Source organism: Aethalodelphis obliquidens, unplaced genomic scaffold (genome assembly GCF_003676395.1).
Source record: "Aethalodelphis obliquidens isolate GAN/ISIS:26980383/991018 unplaced genomic scaffold, ASM367639v1 scaffold37, whole genome shotgun sequence".
Lineage (NCBI taxonomy): Eukaryota > Metazoa > Chordata > Mammalia > Artiodactyla > Delphinidae > Aethalodelphis > Aethalodelphis obliquidens.
In genome coordinates, this window is record NW_020837981.1 from 11,483,891 (window position 1) to 11,499,705 (window position 15,815).

General features: G+C 41.4%; 1 protein-coding gene and 1 long non-coding RNA gene across 3 annotated transcripts; both read left to right on the forward strand.

Moving 5' to 3' along the window:
* The first annotated feature begins 898 nt into the window (after positions 1-898).
* On the forward strand, positions 899-7,047 carry LOC113632589 (uncharacterized). 2 transcript variants are annotated; one of them, XR_003437878.1, is made up of 3 exons: positions 899-2,655; positions 2,824-3,512; positions 6,642-7,047. It is a non-coding gene; the product is annotated as an uncharacterized LOC113632589 (long non-coding RNA). The 2 variants fall into 2 exon arrangements; XR_003437877.1 differs by having other exon boundaries at positions 899-3,512; positions 6,642-6,728; positions 6,983-7,029.
* Positions 7,048-7,123: 76 nt separating this feature from the next.
* Positions 7,124-11,643, forward strand: MSS51 (MSS51 mitochondrial translational activator). Its single transcript, XM_027129902.1, is given in 7 exon segments — positions 7,124-7,860; positions 8,142-8,292; positions 9,117-9,241; positions 9,447-9,782; positions 9,785-10,012; positions 10,324-10,417; positions 10,722-11,643. Coding segments are annotated over 6 exon segments (1,143 nt in total). The 5' UTR covers positions 7,124-7,860; positions 8,142-8,152; the 3' UTR covers positions 10,942-11,643.
* Positions 11,644-15,815: the final 4,172 nt, after the last annotated feature.

Genomic DNA, 15,815 nt, shown 5'->3' on the forward strand with positions numbered 1-15,815 from the left:
ATAATTGTATAGCAACTTTAATTACATTTTTCAACAATAATTATAATGATACACATTATAAAGCATTAATTTAGGGACTTCCCTGGTGGTCCAGTGGTTAAGACTTTGCCTTCCAATGCATAGGGTGTGGGTTCGATCCCTGGTCAGGGAGTTAAGATCCCACATGCCTCGCGGCCCAAAAAATAACCAAAACATAAAACAGAAGCAATACTGTAACAAATTCAATAAAGACTTAAAAAAAAAAGCATTAATTTAACTTGAAGTATATATACATGCCTAATTCAAGGTAGCAAGCAGAACTCCAATTGTTGATCATTACAGCTTCTGCTTGCTGTAATATTAACTTGCATCCCAGTCCATGAGCTGCCTTTACAGTTATTATGTACTGTATACCTTAAATATTCTCTTGATGTTATTGGTCTGTGAAAACTATGCATCTCTAAATTAAGAGCTTAACTAATATATCAGGTAGCAGGAACTTCTTTAGTTCCTTAGGTCCATTACTAGGGTTATATAGTGTTTATGGGAATCATGGGTAAACATAAAATATCATTAGCAAATCAGAAGAATTAGGGTTAATGGCAAAAATTAAGAAGAAAATAAGAGGAAGGAATGGAACTCAGAAAAAGTGGTATACATGAAGAGTGGTAGAATATCACCCAGTGCCTCATAGATCCCTTCCTACTTTTTTTTTTTTTTAATTTATTTTACTTACTTTTTGGCTGAGTTGGGTCTTTGTTGCTGTGCACGGGCTTTCTCTAGTTGCAGAGAGCGGGGGCTTCTCGTTGCGGTGTGCGGGCTTCTCATTGCGGTGGCTTCTCTTCTTGCGGAGCATGGGCTCTAGGCTCGCGGGCTCTAGAGCACAGGCTCAGTAGCTGTGGCTCACAGGCTTAGTTGCTCCGCAGCATGTGGGATCTTCCCAGACCAGGGCTTGAACCTGTGTCCCCTGCATTGGCAGGAGGATTCTTCACTACTGCGCCACCAGGGAAGCCCCCTTTGTACTTGTTGAATAGGAAGCTCTTTCTAGTCTGTCTTCTAACTAGTTTCACAACGAACCATAGAAGTACTTTTAAAGGTTTTTTTTTTTAATGTAACTCATGATGAATGCAAATTGTGAAAAGTTCAGATCTTTCTAAATTGTAAATTTAAATGTCTACCAGAACAGTAGTAATGATGGTGAAATGTAAACTATTCAATGTCAGTTTTTTTCTATATATCATCTCCCTTTATATTCAAAGATGACACTTCTGAGTTAGAAAAGACAATCTGAGTCTTTTACCTTTTGCAGTTCAGCCATTAACAAACCTCAAAACCTTTCAATTTTCTGCCAGTTAAACTTGAAATTGGCCTGAAACCTTTGCTTAAAATGAATTACCCCTATTTTATTCAGGATTTTTGCCTGTTGCAACTGATTTTCCTTTGTCCACAGCTATTCTACATAATGTTATGTAATGTTTTTTTTGCATCCTTAACACTTTTCTTCCACCTTCCCTGCTTGTAGTTTGTGCTTTCTACATTTTGGGGTTCCTTTGGAATCCATTCTCTGCATCTGTTCATGCATAGATTTATTTGCCACGGTCCAGGACCTTATTGCAAGTGGTTCTGTTCCCCAATTTGCTGATGTTCACAGAGGCAGGTAAGTGACATAGCTGGGCCCACATATAAGCAGCGTCAGGTCGTAGAGTCATATAGGACCACTGCACTAACAACTCTGATAGGTTCTGGAGCTTGATAGCTCTAAGTGCAAAGGAGCTAGAAATGTGGAATTAAATTCCCTGGATCAGCATCCATTACAGGAAGGAATGAGATGTTTGAGTTCTTTTCTATTTTCTCTTCCTAGAAATAGTGTGTGTTTTTGGTCTTGCTTACTTTAATATTCCAGAAAATTTTATTCCTCTTTTAAAATAAACAGGTGGAATGCCCCTGATGACATTCACTCAGAAAGTGCCTTGCTCTCCTTTCAGGGAAATTGAATTTTACAAATTAATTCTGGACGTTTCCCCTCCAATTGATTTCTTTCTGTACCATTAAATGACCATTTGTATTCTCCTTTTCTGGGTATCGTATTTGTACTTAAACCTACATTGGTCACTGTTGAGTTGTGTTTGAGCAGTGTTTGTTACGTTAAAAAGGACTTGGGGCTTGGGAGAACTCATCCTGTGTCTAGATTGACATCTAGAACTCTAGGGGTTCCTGTTCCTCTGGGCTAGTGTTTACCTTTTCCAATCAAATACTGACTTCTGAACTAATCCCAAGGGCTTTTTCCTGACACTGTGGACTGGGAGCAGAAATGCTGCCTTAGTAAGAGAGGTCCAGGAAGCAGTAAGCTTCATCTTTCCTCAGCCTGCCTGGCCTTTGGTGAGTTTGGGAGTGTTGACAGAGTTCTGAGCCTTCCTGGCAGAGAAGGAAGGTCAGAAAGAGAGAAGTCCAAGGGCAGGGGGCCAGGTCCTTATTTGCCTCGTTAGGGAGAATTCAGTGTTGTCTGTCTGGTTGGCAGGGCATACCTTATCACAGAGACTCAGCATTTCAGCAGTTTGCAAAGGAAAGTGATATGAAGGGACAGCTGCAAATCAGCCACAACGTAGATCTGAGGAGATCAAGCATTTACTTCACTTGGAAGAAAGAGAGAAGGAAGGAAGCTGAGGGCTTAGCAGGGTAAGTTACATTTCCATCAACTCCTCTGCTTGCTTAGTTTATATTTGAGTAAAGTATTTATCACTCCAGGGAGTGTTAATCACTGATAAAGCAGCTGAATGTTGTCCTAATAGCAATGTTTCTAATGTGTTTCTCCTTTTCTTTTTCTCTTTCCTAACCCCTTTTGAGGATCCCCAATGATGAGCTTCACTCACCCTTCTCTTCCCTACTCCCTAAAGACATTTTTTGTGTGCTGGTGAACTTGAGAAAATTAGATGGGCTTCACTGGTCTGGAGATGGTGAGAAGATGACTATGATTTAGGTGAAATTTGAGGCTGTTGGTGGTAAGGAGGGGTGAATATGGGAGACCTAGGTGTGGGGATAAGCTAGCTAATATTTTAGAGAATTTAGAGATGAAGGATAAGAGTTTTTGTAGGCCATCCAGTTCATGTCTCCTCTCCAGTCCTTGGTGTTGGTGTTCTCTCTCTTATATACTGGGAATAAATTAGACCCCAAGTCACTGCCTTTGTTTCTCTCAGGTCAACTCCCCACCCCCAAACTTGGAGGATACTAGGCCTCATTGCAGGAAAGTTAGAACTAGGGGGGCTGGGTACACAAACTCAGACATGAGCCTGATGATATATACAGATGCAAATGCAAAGACCTGGCTCCTCATTCCCACCTTCTTACCTTCCTGCCAGAAAATTATCCATTTGTATCAGGAACCCACTGTAGACACAGAGGAAAATATGGCATCAGGGGTTTCACCAACTTCATGCCTCACCAAGCTGTGTGATCGATCCCTTGACTTCCAGCCAGTTCATCCAGTCTTCCAGTGGACTTAATCTTCCATTGGAGGAAGATCGCTCATTGGAAAGGTGGATAAGTACCTTTCTGGTCTTAATTGGCTTCCATTGCAGAATAAAGGCCTTTGGTTGAGTATCAGGAAGATATTTATTATTACTTCTGGAATTTAAGACTATTGATTTATCTCAAAGATACTTTTCCTCCATACCTGTAAAGAAAAGATGAGTCCGTTCTTTCAAGGTTTAAGAAGGTGGTGTCTTGCCAGAGGGGGCTGGGTAGATATAGCATATGAGTACTTATTCTAGAATTGCGGTGGTTCTGGGAATGTGATGAGAATGTTTGGTGATTAAAAGTGGAGGAAAGGGCTTCCCTGGTGGCACAGTGGTTAAGAATCCACCTGCCAATGCAGGAGACACAGGTTTGAGCCCTGGTTCGGGAAGATCCCACATGATGCAGAGCAACTAAGCCCGTGTGTCACAACTACTGAGGCTGCACTGTAGTGCCCGCAAGCCACAACTACTGACGCCTGCATGCCTAGATCCCGTGCTCCACAACAAGAGAAGCCACCGCAATGGGAAGCCTGCACACCGCAACGAAGAGTAGCCCCCACTCCCTGCAACTAGAGAAAGCCTGTGCGCAACAACAAAGACCCAATGCAGCCAAAAATAAATAAATTTTTTTAAAAAAAAGTGGAGGGAAGAGCCAGGTCAGTTTTTGGAAATGGTGTCCTAAGGTTTGAAGGCAATTCCATCTGCCCTTTAGGAAAGAGAGATAACCCTTAAATCCTAAAATAATGTACTATCTTTAGGTCTAATTTCTTCTTTATTGGTGGGAATGTAGAAGATATGATACGCAGATGAACTTAGTTATCTCTGTTTTGTGGACTCTGAAACTGGCCGTTCATCTGTGGGATGAGGGGGGAGAACAGGGGTGGAATGAAAGGACGAGGAGAAAGAAACTACAAAGGAAAATCAAATTAGTTCCTCCATTAACCTGAGGACCGTGGTTTGCAAGAGCCATGTTGTAAGATAATGGATATTAGCTGGATGATTTGGGGAGGGTTTTTGTTTGATTGTTCTGCCACCTACATCTCAGCTGAATGATGATTCTGGAGTTTTTTCCTAACAGATCTAGTTCAGAAGGATTAAATGTCAGACCATTTTTGTAACAAAACACAATTCTTGATTTGAACTTTTACCTCAATCACAATAAAAAACAACCACTGTCAGCATTATCCTCTTCATTTCCCTGTCCCTGAAGGCAGTTTATCTGGGGAATAAAACAATTTTTTAGCTTCAAAATCTCTATAGATACCTTTCTTCTTTTTTAAATTGAGGTGAAATTCACATAACATAAAATTAATCCTTTTAAAGTGAGCAATTAAATGACATTGAGTACATTCACATTGTTGTGCACCCACTACCTCTATCTAGTTCTAAAACGTTTTCATCACCCCCCCCAAAAAGCCTATAACCATTAATCGATTACTCCTCATTCCCCCTTCCACCCAGCCCTTGGCAACCACGGATCTGCTTTGTCTCTGAATTTACCTATTCTTGATATTTCATATAAATGCAATCATATAATGTGTCGTTTTGTGTCTGGCTTCTTTAACTTAGCATAATATTTTTGAGGTTCATCCACATTGTACCATGTATCAGTACATTTCTTTTTATGGCTGAATTTATATATATATACATATATATATATACACACACATATATATGTGTATATATATGTGTGTGTGTGTGTGTGTATATATATATATATATATATATATCCCAATTTGTTTATTCATTTATCTTTTGATAACCTTTAGTTTGTTTCTACCTTTTGGCTACTGTGAATAGTGCTGCTATGGACATTTGTGTATAAGCATTTGTTTGCATACCTGTTTTCAGTTATTTTGGGTGTATACCTAAGAGTGAAATTGCTGGGTCATATGATAATTCTCTATTTAACTTTTTGCAGAGCTGCCATACTGTTTTGCACAGCAGCTGCACCATTTTACATTCCTACCATCAGTGTAGGAAGGTTCCGGTTTTTCTGCATCCTCACCAACACTTGTTGTTTTCTAGTTTTTTGATGATAGCCATCCTAATGGGAGTAAAGTGGTGTCTGTGGTTTTGATTTGCCTTTGATTAGTCGTGTTGAGTATCATGTGCTTCTTGGAAATTTGTATGTTTTCTTTGGAGAAATGTCTATTCAAGTCTTTTGCCCATTTTGTAATTGGGCTGTTTGTTGTTGTTGAGTTTCAGGTGTTCTTTACATATTCAGGATATTAATCTCTTATCAGATATATGATTTACAAGTATTTTCTCCCATTCTATGGGTTGCCATTTCACTTTGTCCTTTGATGCACAAAAGTTTTAAAATTTTGATATAGTCCAGTTTATCTATTTTTTCTTTTATTGCTTGTGCTTTTGGTGTCGTATTCAAGAACTTGGCAAATACAGTATCATGAAGCTTTTCCCCTGTGTTCTTCTAAGACTTTATAGTGGTTTTTTTTTTAACATGAAAGTTACCATTAAAAAAATTTTTTTTTCATTAGTTAATTTATTTTTGGCTGTGTTGGGTCTTTGTTGCTGCACGCAGGCTTCAGTAGTTGTGGCTCATGGGCACTAGAGTGCAGGCTCAGTAGTTGTGGTGCACGGCCTTAGTTGCTCCGCGGCATGTGGGAGCTTCCCGGAGCAGGGATTGAGCCCGTGTCCCCTGCATTGGCAGGTGGATTCTTAACCACTGTGCCACCAGGGAAGCCCCTAAGACTTTATATATAGTTTTTCTCTCTTACACTTAGATCTTTAGACTTAATAATCCAGCTCAAACCATTCTAGTTCCTTAGTTCCCAGAATTTTCCCATCTACATTTGTTATGGTCACACTCTTCTTTGTGTTTAGAGTTCCTGTTTCCCTATCTTTGTGTATTCACAGTATTGCCATATTTCATGGTCTGTTCCAACTGCTGCTTCATAAAGTCTGTCTGTAGCTCACCAACTGAGAGACTCTCTTCTTCTGATCTCCCATTAGTGCTCTAGTTTCACTTTTCTTGTAGGATTTATACACTGCCTTATATTATAGTTTATATCTAACGTCTAAGACATATAGATGTTAAGTATGTTCTTTCACATTTGTTTCTGTTATAGTATTTTGCAAATGATTTTATCTGTTTATCAATAAATATTTATGTTTTATTTTTTCCAGTATAGTCCCTTTTGTTTACTTAACCCTCGTGGAAGGAATGGGAAAAGACAGGCCAGGGAAGGAGGACACCACAAGAGTTCTCTCTAGGTAGTGAGTGGGTGTGGGTTTAGTTCTACTTCAGAACTCACCTTTTTAGAAAATTTTCCTAATAATGTGCATAACTTGGCATTGTAGTGCTAATTTGGTATTGCATTTGATTTCTACTTTTTGGTTTATTGCTTATAAATGTGATGATAGGTCTTTTAAAATGAATGTTTTCCTTCCCCAACTAGATTAGATTGACTGTTTCTCTAGTTAGATGGTAGTTTCGGACAACCAAAACTTTTTTTTTTTTTTTGCAGTACGCGGGCCTCTCACTGTTGTGGCCTCTCCCGTAGCGGAGCACAGGCTCCGGACGTGCAGGCTCAGCGGCCATGGCTCACGGGCCCAGCCGCTCCGCGGCATGTGGGATCTTCCTGGACCGGGGCACGAATCCATGTCCCCTGCATCGGCAGTTGGACTCTCAACAACTGCGCCACCAGGGAAGCCCAACCAAAACTTTTGTTGCTTTTTCCTCTAAGTTGATGTTTTAAAATACACAAATAGTATACGAATATATTCTTTGTATAAAAAGTCACACATTACAAACAAGTCTAAAGTTCCCTTTTATCGATCCAATTCCCATCCTAGTGCCTTTTCCCTTCCTCAGAGTTAATCACTGTTATCAATTTTATATGAGCCCTGCCAGACTTTTCTAGGCATCTATATTATATATAGAACTTCATGTATAATACATATATGTATAATTATAGTCACATATAATTATTTCTCTTTTTCACAACTGCCTGTGGTGATCAATAATCTGTAGATATGAAATAAATCTTACTGATACCTGGGCCTGAGAGACTGGAATGACAAGTGAAAGGTCAAACATATGAAAAAGCATCATATGTGTCCAACTTACAAAATTCCATTCCATATCTGTTCTACGTATAGTCCCCAGGTATCACTGGACAGGCCATGGCTCCACGGTCCCGATGACGAAGGCACAAGAAACTCCCCTCATCAGTGGCTCCCGTGGTTGTGACCCCACCCACAGTTGTGACTCCTGTGCCTCTGACCCTCTCAAAACCTGGACCTAGCATTGATACACTTGGCTTCTTCTCCTTGGAGAATAATGTTCCTGGCCTATCCCAGCTGATCCTTCAAAGCTGAACATGAAAAGCTATGAAGAATACAAGTGAGTGACTAACTCTATGGAAGAGTGATATATTGTCACTGGTAGAAGTGATTCATAAGGTGGAGAGGGAGTATAGCTTGGGGAATATGGGGTATTTGCAATGAGGGATTTTCTCATCCTGACTTTTGCCAGTTTTATTACTATAGAAGAAATATAATTTGCTTAAAAGAGAAACAATGGGAGTAGGAGAGGTGCAAATATATAGGAGACAAGGTAAGAGTCATGAGAAATTTTGGAGGTGTTTTTCCTATTGCCACTCCTTCTTCATGCTGTTTCTGCAGGTTGGTGCTAGATGGGGATACTCCTGTATCAGGCTTTGGATATCGATGCCTTCAAGAAATGTTCCAGAAGATGGAGGACACATTCCGATTCTGTGCTCACTGTAAAGTACTCCCTAGTGGCCTTTCAAACTCCAGGGTCCTCCGGCAAGAGGTGATTAGTTGGGGGCTAATAGGGGAGACATCCGGAATGATCCTATTCTAAGACCTCATTGCAGGAGGAAAGGTCTGAGAATTTTCAGAATAACTTCAGGCTTGCTCCTCATTTTGTGTGATCTAGGCCACAGAGAAATTAGAAAAGGGTTGCTTATAAGACTCCTGATTATTTTGGTATTATGGGGAGGTTAGACCAGAGTATAATCCTTTCTACCTCTCTCCTCCTTTTTTTTTTTTCTTTTTTCTTTTTTTTTGCGGTACGCGGGCCTCTCACTGTTGTGACCTCTCCCGTTGCGGAGCACAAGCTCCGGACGCGCAGGCTCAGCGGCCATGGCTCGCGGGCCTAGCCGCTCCGCGGCATGTAGGATCTTCCTGGACCAGGGCACAAACCCGTGTCCCCTGCGTTGGCAGGCGGACTCTTAACCACTGCGCCACCAGGGAAGCCCTACCTCTCTTCTCTTGAGCACTTAAGTGGTAAGACCGTATCTGTCTGGGGAGGTTGGGGTCAAGCCACACCTGTGATAACAGGGCAGCCACAAACTCCTGCTGTTTTTTTGTTTCTGTAAGGGATGTAAAAAGTTAGTTCTAGACAGAGGCTGAGGTGTCACTGTAACCCAAGAGAAAAATTACGTTCCCACTCCCTCCTGCCTCCTGTGCCAAACATAGTCCCCAAATTTGTTGCAGCAGCTGTCATTCCTCTCCCTACTTTCCTCACCCGGTGATCTTTCTTCCCAGGTGCAGGAATATCAGTTCCCTTCCCCAGGAGTCCCCCATTCACCTTTGAGGTATAGGAACATCTGTTTCTGGGCCTCATTCTCTCAGGTGCAGAAGTGTCTATTACTGTGGTCCAGAGTGCCAGAGGTCAGACTGGCCAGCACACAGGAGGGTTTGTCAAGAGCTGTGTCTTGTAGCTGTGGACCGTCTCATGGAATGGCCTCTGGTCACAGGTGGAGTGACAGTATTGGGGAATTTTGCCATAATGGTCATAGTTGATGGTACTTGGAGAAATATATGAAAGTGTGTTGTTTTGAGGAAAAAATGAGGAACTGAGTGGGACAGGGCAGTCTTGGGGACAGGTTGGGAGAATGAACATGGAGGGAATATTGAAGCCAGGGAAGGATTAGGTCATTTCTTATTCCTTCTTTCCTGCAGGTGGTTTTGTCCTTCCCTCAGGACCCTGGTCTTGGCTGACTGAAGGCACACAGGGCTGGGACACCTGGTTTTCTATGTGACGTTTACAGCTAGAGGCTACTCTGGATGCTATGCTTGGTAGTCAGGCCATGACCACCCTGTGGGCCAGTGTAGGATGGCCAAGGCCAGATCCAGATGTCCTGCAGGGCTCTTTGAAGCGGTTGCTGACAGATGCCCTGTCACGGCCCTTGACACTGGGCTTTAGGCTTTGGGCCTTGGGGATAAATGTTGGGAGGGTCGGGGGAAGCACAGTGCACGTGGTTGGTGCTTCTCATGCAGAGACATTCCTCACTCACCCTGGGACTATGATGAACTTGGCTACATGTTTCCTGGGCACCTTGGCCTCCATGTAATCATGGTTGGTGTAGATGTAGCTGCTGGCTTTTCACAGAGTGCCTCACCTTCACTCCTGGAACCTGGCACAGTTCAGCTTAGTAGCCATAGGGGCCTCTATCTTGACTTCTGGGAGGAGCAGGTAGAGTCTGGGCAGATAGCCCATCCAGATTTGGTGGTGGCATTCCATCCAGGTAAGAGTCATTTGTTTGGGGGAATACAGGGTCGGTCCTCTGGGAGTTTTCCATCCTGGCTCTTGTACCTTTGGAACCCCATTCATTTGGTCAGGTTGAGCATAATATAATGAAGACCTTGGTTGATCATTAGCCATATGTGCTACACCTGGGTCCATAATTTTCCATTAAAGAATCTGGGGCGGGTGATGGTGGTAAATGAGCATTGGAGGTGAGCAAGGTGAGGGGTGGACGCAGTCAAAGAAGTATGTTGGTTAGGGTCTGCCTTAGCATTTCCCCTTTCTATTTCCATCTCCATTTTTGTTCCATAGGTTTCCATGCTTCCCTGGACCTGATGGAGGCTTGGCTGCCCACCCTCTTGCTACTTCGTGATTATGAGATCCCTACAATGATTACTGTTTACAGGTTTTGACCTCCTCCTATTTGTGATACCTCCCCAATTCACTCACACCTCTATGTAGATGAGCTCATTTCTCTCCCCCTTGCTCATCTTCTGCCTTCTGGTGAGGATTTTCTTCCTTCCCATGCTTGGCTTTCTCATCCCTTCAAAGTGCTATGCTAGTTAATTGAGTAGTTAGTCTAGACATTTGGGAGGGAGGGATAGCTGTTGCGTTAGTCCAGCCTTAGGTAATTTTTGGGATTGATGAGCAGTTCCTCTCCTATCTCTTTCATAATCAGCAGGGCAATTTTTCTTATCTGTCTCCAATAGCCAGCAGGAGTTGGCAGCCTCTTTGCAGATTCTGGTGGACATGGATACACACATCACAGCCTGTGGAGCTAATCCTTTTGCGTCCCTCAAACCTGAACAGGTCTACTCCAACCCCAACAAGCAGCCAGTATACTGCAGTGCCTACTATATCACGTTTCTTGGAAGCTCCTGCCAGCTGGATAAGAGGCAATTGGAAGAGAAAGTAAAAGGCAGGGTATAAATAGCTGAGCCAGATCCTGACTGGATGTCTAGAAAATGCAGAGATTGTGATGAAATTACCTGCTGATGCCAGATTATTGCCAACTTTCAAATCCACTATATCGTAAACTTAATTCACTTGTCCTGGTAGATTCTAAGCTGAATGGGAGCTCCTGTATGATGTGACTCATTTCCAAGAGGTTAGCCACATGTAGCTTCTAGAGACAGGATTCTAGATTTAGTGTGTGGAGACAGGATTCTAGATTTAGTGTGTGACAAAAGGCCCTTATATCAGTCTTTGTAGAGCCTTAAGTTCCTAAGAGTTTCCTTCATGAGAAAGTTATACGTTTTGACTTTAACCGGATGGCACCAAGGAGAAGAATGGCACCTTATTCTTCTGAAAAAGACTTTCTTCTTATACAGCAATTTGGGCTAAAAAATGCAGAAGTCTTAATGACTTGAAGTAGTGGAAAAATGAGGAAGTAGAGAAGTGGTTGGGAACGTGGGGGAGGTTGTGAGGATTGGCACACTGTTCTACTTCCTGGCTTTTTCGAGATACATGTCTCATTTTCCTATTTTCTCTTGGGGACTTCTAATTTTAGAGCAGCTTTTTGCCCTTGTGTTGTATTTTAGGTATCCCAGGGTGTATCAGGGTTACTTGAATACACTGGAGTTTGTTATCACCTGGTCTATACCACAATAAACTCAGTTTGGGGCTTCTTAAGTCACTTGTTTTATCTTATTTCCTGTTCACTGCCAAGTGTTACTTGTCTACACAGAACATCTCAAGATTGGAGGTTTCTCTCTTGCCAAAGGAGTGATTAACATCAGCTCTCTTTTTGGGTCTGCCATTCTACCACACCCTGTCTATTGTCATCCTTCTCTTATCACACTCTCAGGATTAGGATATTCCCTGGATATTCATTTCTACAACTTGCTGTGACCTCAGCCTCTCCACTTACATCCGGAATATATATATAGAACTCTTACAACTCGATAATAAAAGGACAAATAACTCAATTTAAAAGTGGGCAAATGATCTGAACAGATGTTTCTCCAACGAAGATATACAAATGATCGATCAGCACATGAAAAGATGCTCAACATCGTTAGTCATCTGGAAATACAAATCAAAACCACAATGAAAGAAAGTGCTTCTTTTGCTAGGATGACAACAATAAAAAAGACAGATAATAACAAGTGTTAACGAGGATGTAGAGAAATTGCAGCCCTCGTACACTGCTAGTAGGGATGTAAAATGGTGCAGCTATTTTGGAAAACAGTCTGGCAGTTTCTCAAGAAGTTAAACATTAAGTTACCATTTGATCCAGTTATTCTGCTCCTAGGTGTGTACTCATGAGAAATGAAAATATTTGTGCACAAATGTTCACAGCAGCATTATTCATAATAGCCAAAAGGTAAAAATAACCCAAGTGTCCATCAACTTGTGAATAGATAAACAAAATGTGGCATATACATATAATGAAATATTTGGCCATAGAAAAGAATGAAGTACTGATTCATGCTACAACATGGATGAACTTTGAAAATACGCTCATCCATGTTCATGTTAAGTGAAAATCCAGTCATAAAAGACCACATATTATCTGAGTGCATTTATATAAAATGTCTAGAGTTGGCAAATCTATGGAGACAGAAAGTAGATGAGTGGCAGCATAGAGATGAGGATGGTGAGCATATTGGGGATGATGGCTAAAGTGTATGGGCTTTATTTTTGGGGTGATATAAATGTTCTAAAATTGTGATGGTACAACTCTGAATATATTAAAAACCATTGAATTGTACACTTTACATCAGTGAATTATATCTCAATAAAGCTGTTACCAAAAACAGTTTTTTAAATCAGAGTGTAAAAAATGAGAATATTTGTTAAGTGCTTAACAGTGTCTAGCATATAGTATGTATTTAATAAATGGTAGCTATTATTGAATACATACCACTTTGAATATTATTCAGTAACATAAATAGATTGAACTTACTGAGCAAGATGGTTCGACAATGGAAAAACCAGTCAGAATGCCATTTTTGTGGTTCAGATGATGTAATGCATGTATCAGCTAAAGTGACCAATGGTAGTAGTTAGGGAAAAGAAGAGGTCTAGCTATAACAAGGAAAGTAAACAGGTAGATAATATTTTGTAGCTAGAATGTGAAAGTAAAATCTATAGGGCTTAATTACTGATTGTTTTGGGTGAAATGTGATATATCTATCAGAGTCTAATCAGGAGACAGAAACCACACAGTAACAGGTGACACAAAAATTTCCAGCTTAGAGTGGTGGTGACAGTACATAAAAGTGCCTTAGCTTCATGCTAGATGCTGAGGATTCCAAATGGCTTTTACCCTTAGAGTGTTTACAGTTTAATAAAAGACTGATGTTAAGCAGGGGCAATATAATGAGTTACATTTTCTAAAGTCAGCATATGAAGTGAAAAAGCTGTATTTTCAAAACTACATTGAAATTCCCTTAGGATAACACTCCATTGTGGATTCCAACATATCCTTATCTCAACAAGTCTATCAGAGCCAGTTATTTCCTCCACTATTGGAAACAGACCTCTGTTTATTTAGTTGATCACTGGATGAAATAATTGGCTTGAGTCTGGGAGGCCCTGTTGTAGTCAACCAAGTATTTACTGAACATTTTATTTCTAGACTCTAGAGATATCCCTGTTCTCAAGGAGTGTACATTCCGAGGGCAGCAGGGGAGATGACAAACAGTAAATACAGAATTTTATATGCTTTTAAGTGCTACAAAGAAAATTAAATAGGGTGATTAGTGTGTATAACTGGTAGTGGTGTTAGTGACAGTGGGGCTACTAATGCTACAATGTTCAGGGAATACATACCTCTCTGAGGAGATGGATGACATTTGAGATGTAACATGCAATAGAGAACATTGCAAATAGGAGCAATAACAAGTGTAAAGATCCTGGGAATCTCTGGTGTGTTTGGTCACAAGCTTGGTATGTTTAGACAGAAGGCCATTTTGACCAGAGTTTGGTGCTTGAGAAGGAAGGTGAAGAGGGATGAGATCAGAGAGGTAGGCAGTAGCCAGATTATGTGGGGCTTAATAGACCATGGCTAGGAGTTTGGATTTTATTCTGGTTCCAGTGGGAAGCTAGTGGAGGAGTTTAATCAGGGAATTATATGACCAAATCCGTTATTTAGGAAGATTAGTCTAACTCAGAGTTTCTTAACCTCAGTATTACTGACATTTCAGGCTGAATAATTCTTTGTTGTAGGGGGATGTCCAGTGCATTGTAGAATGTTTAGTAACATCCCTGGCCTCTCCCCATTGATACTAGTAAAACCCTCCTCCCTAGTTGTGACAACCAAAAACGTCTCCAGACATTGCCAAATGTCCCTTTGGGGACAAAATTACTGCTCTATCTGTAAAAAAAGTATGGGTGTTTTTTTTTTATTTTTTTATATATATTTTTTTTTGCTTCTTTTTATGTTTTTTTTTGCTGCCACACTGCTTGGCATGCAGAACTTCCCTGACCAGGGATTGAACCCACGCTCCCCTGCATTGGAAGCACAGTCTCAATCACTGGACCACCAGGGAAGTCCGGTATGTGTGTTTAAACACAGTGCAATATTCACATTAGGAGAAGCATAATGTCTCCTATTTTATGTGAACTCTGGAGCATATGATGACCTTCAGAGGTGTTTTGTTTTTGCTAAGTTCATGTGGTTGAATACAGGCAAGTTAAATACTCATGTGCTATGACTACTGGGTTTTTTTTTTTTTTTTTTTGGCTGCGTTGGGTCTTTGTTGCTGCGCGCAGGCTTTCTCTGGTTGCGGTCAGTGGGGGCTACTCTGTTGCAGTGCGCAGATTTCTCATTGCGGTGGCTTCTCTTGTTGCGGAGCATGGGCTCTAGGCCCGTGGGCTCAGTAGTTGTGACTTGCAGGCTCTAGAGTGCAGGCTCAGTAGTTGTGGCACACGGGCTTAGTTGTTACGTGGCATGTGGAATCTTCCCGGACCAGGGATCGAACCCATGTCCCCTGCATTGACAGGCAGATTCTTAACCACTGCGCCACCAGGGAAGCCCATGACTACTGTTAAATGTGTCACAGCAGACATCTATAAAAGGTTTTCTTGGGTGCAAAAAAGGGAGTCTACCCAAGGGAAGGTAAAGAAAAGAAGGTCAGGAAAAGCTTCTTGAGGCAGGAAGGAGATGGGTGATCTTTGAATTGAGTCTTAATAGATTCATAATTGTTAAAAGGCAGGCAGTGCTTTCTAGGCAGAGGCAGCATGAGGAAAGGGTCTCTGGCCCTGGAGGTCCTTGTATGTCAAGAAAGAAGGACAAATTGAAAGGATGAAGTGGGAAATCTAGTGGTATCTACCTGAATAGACTATCGGATATTTGGGCCTATAGCTCAGGAAAGTGGGCGGGAAATAGGAGGTTTGGAAAATAACCTCTCAAGCTGATAGTTAAGGCAGAGGGAAGGGTGGGGATGAGATCACCTAGGTAGTAATATAGAGCAAAGGAGTAAGGACAGGCTTCTTAGGGAATGCTTAAATTCCAGAGGTCTCCAGGCAGATTGGACAGAAAGGCCCAATATTTTCCAGACCGATTGGTGAGAGCTGGGGAATTAATGCTGGGTATCCAGAGTGTTGTGCAGTTTTGTTCAAATTTGGCAGTGACCTTTCTCAAGTACCTTCCACTTCACCCCTGTTTTAGGGCCATGTATATCTTGCTTTTGCCACTTAAAAATTTAATCCACCCTATCCCACCCCCATGAGGAAGGTTTTGGGTAGAAAAGCATGTGGAGTAATAGGTTAATAGTTCTCAAACTTTAGTGTGCATAGAACCACGTGGAGGGCTTGTTAAAACAGATTGCTGGGCTTCATCTCTAGAATTTAATTCA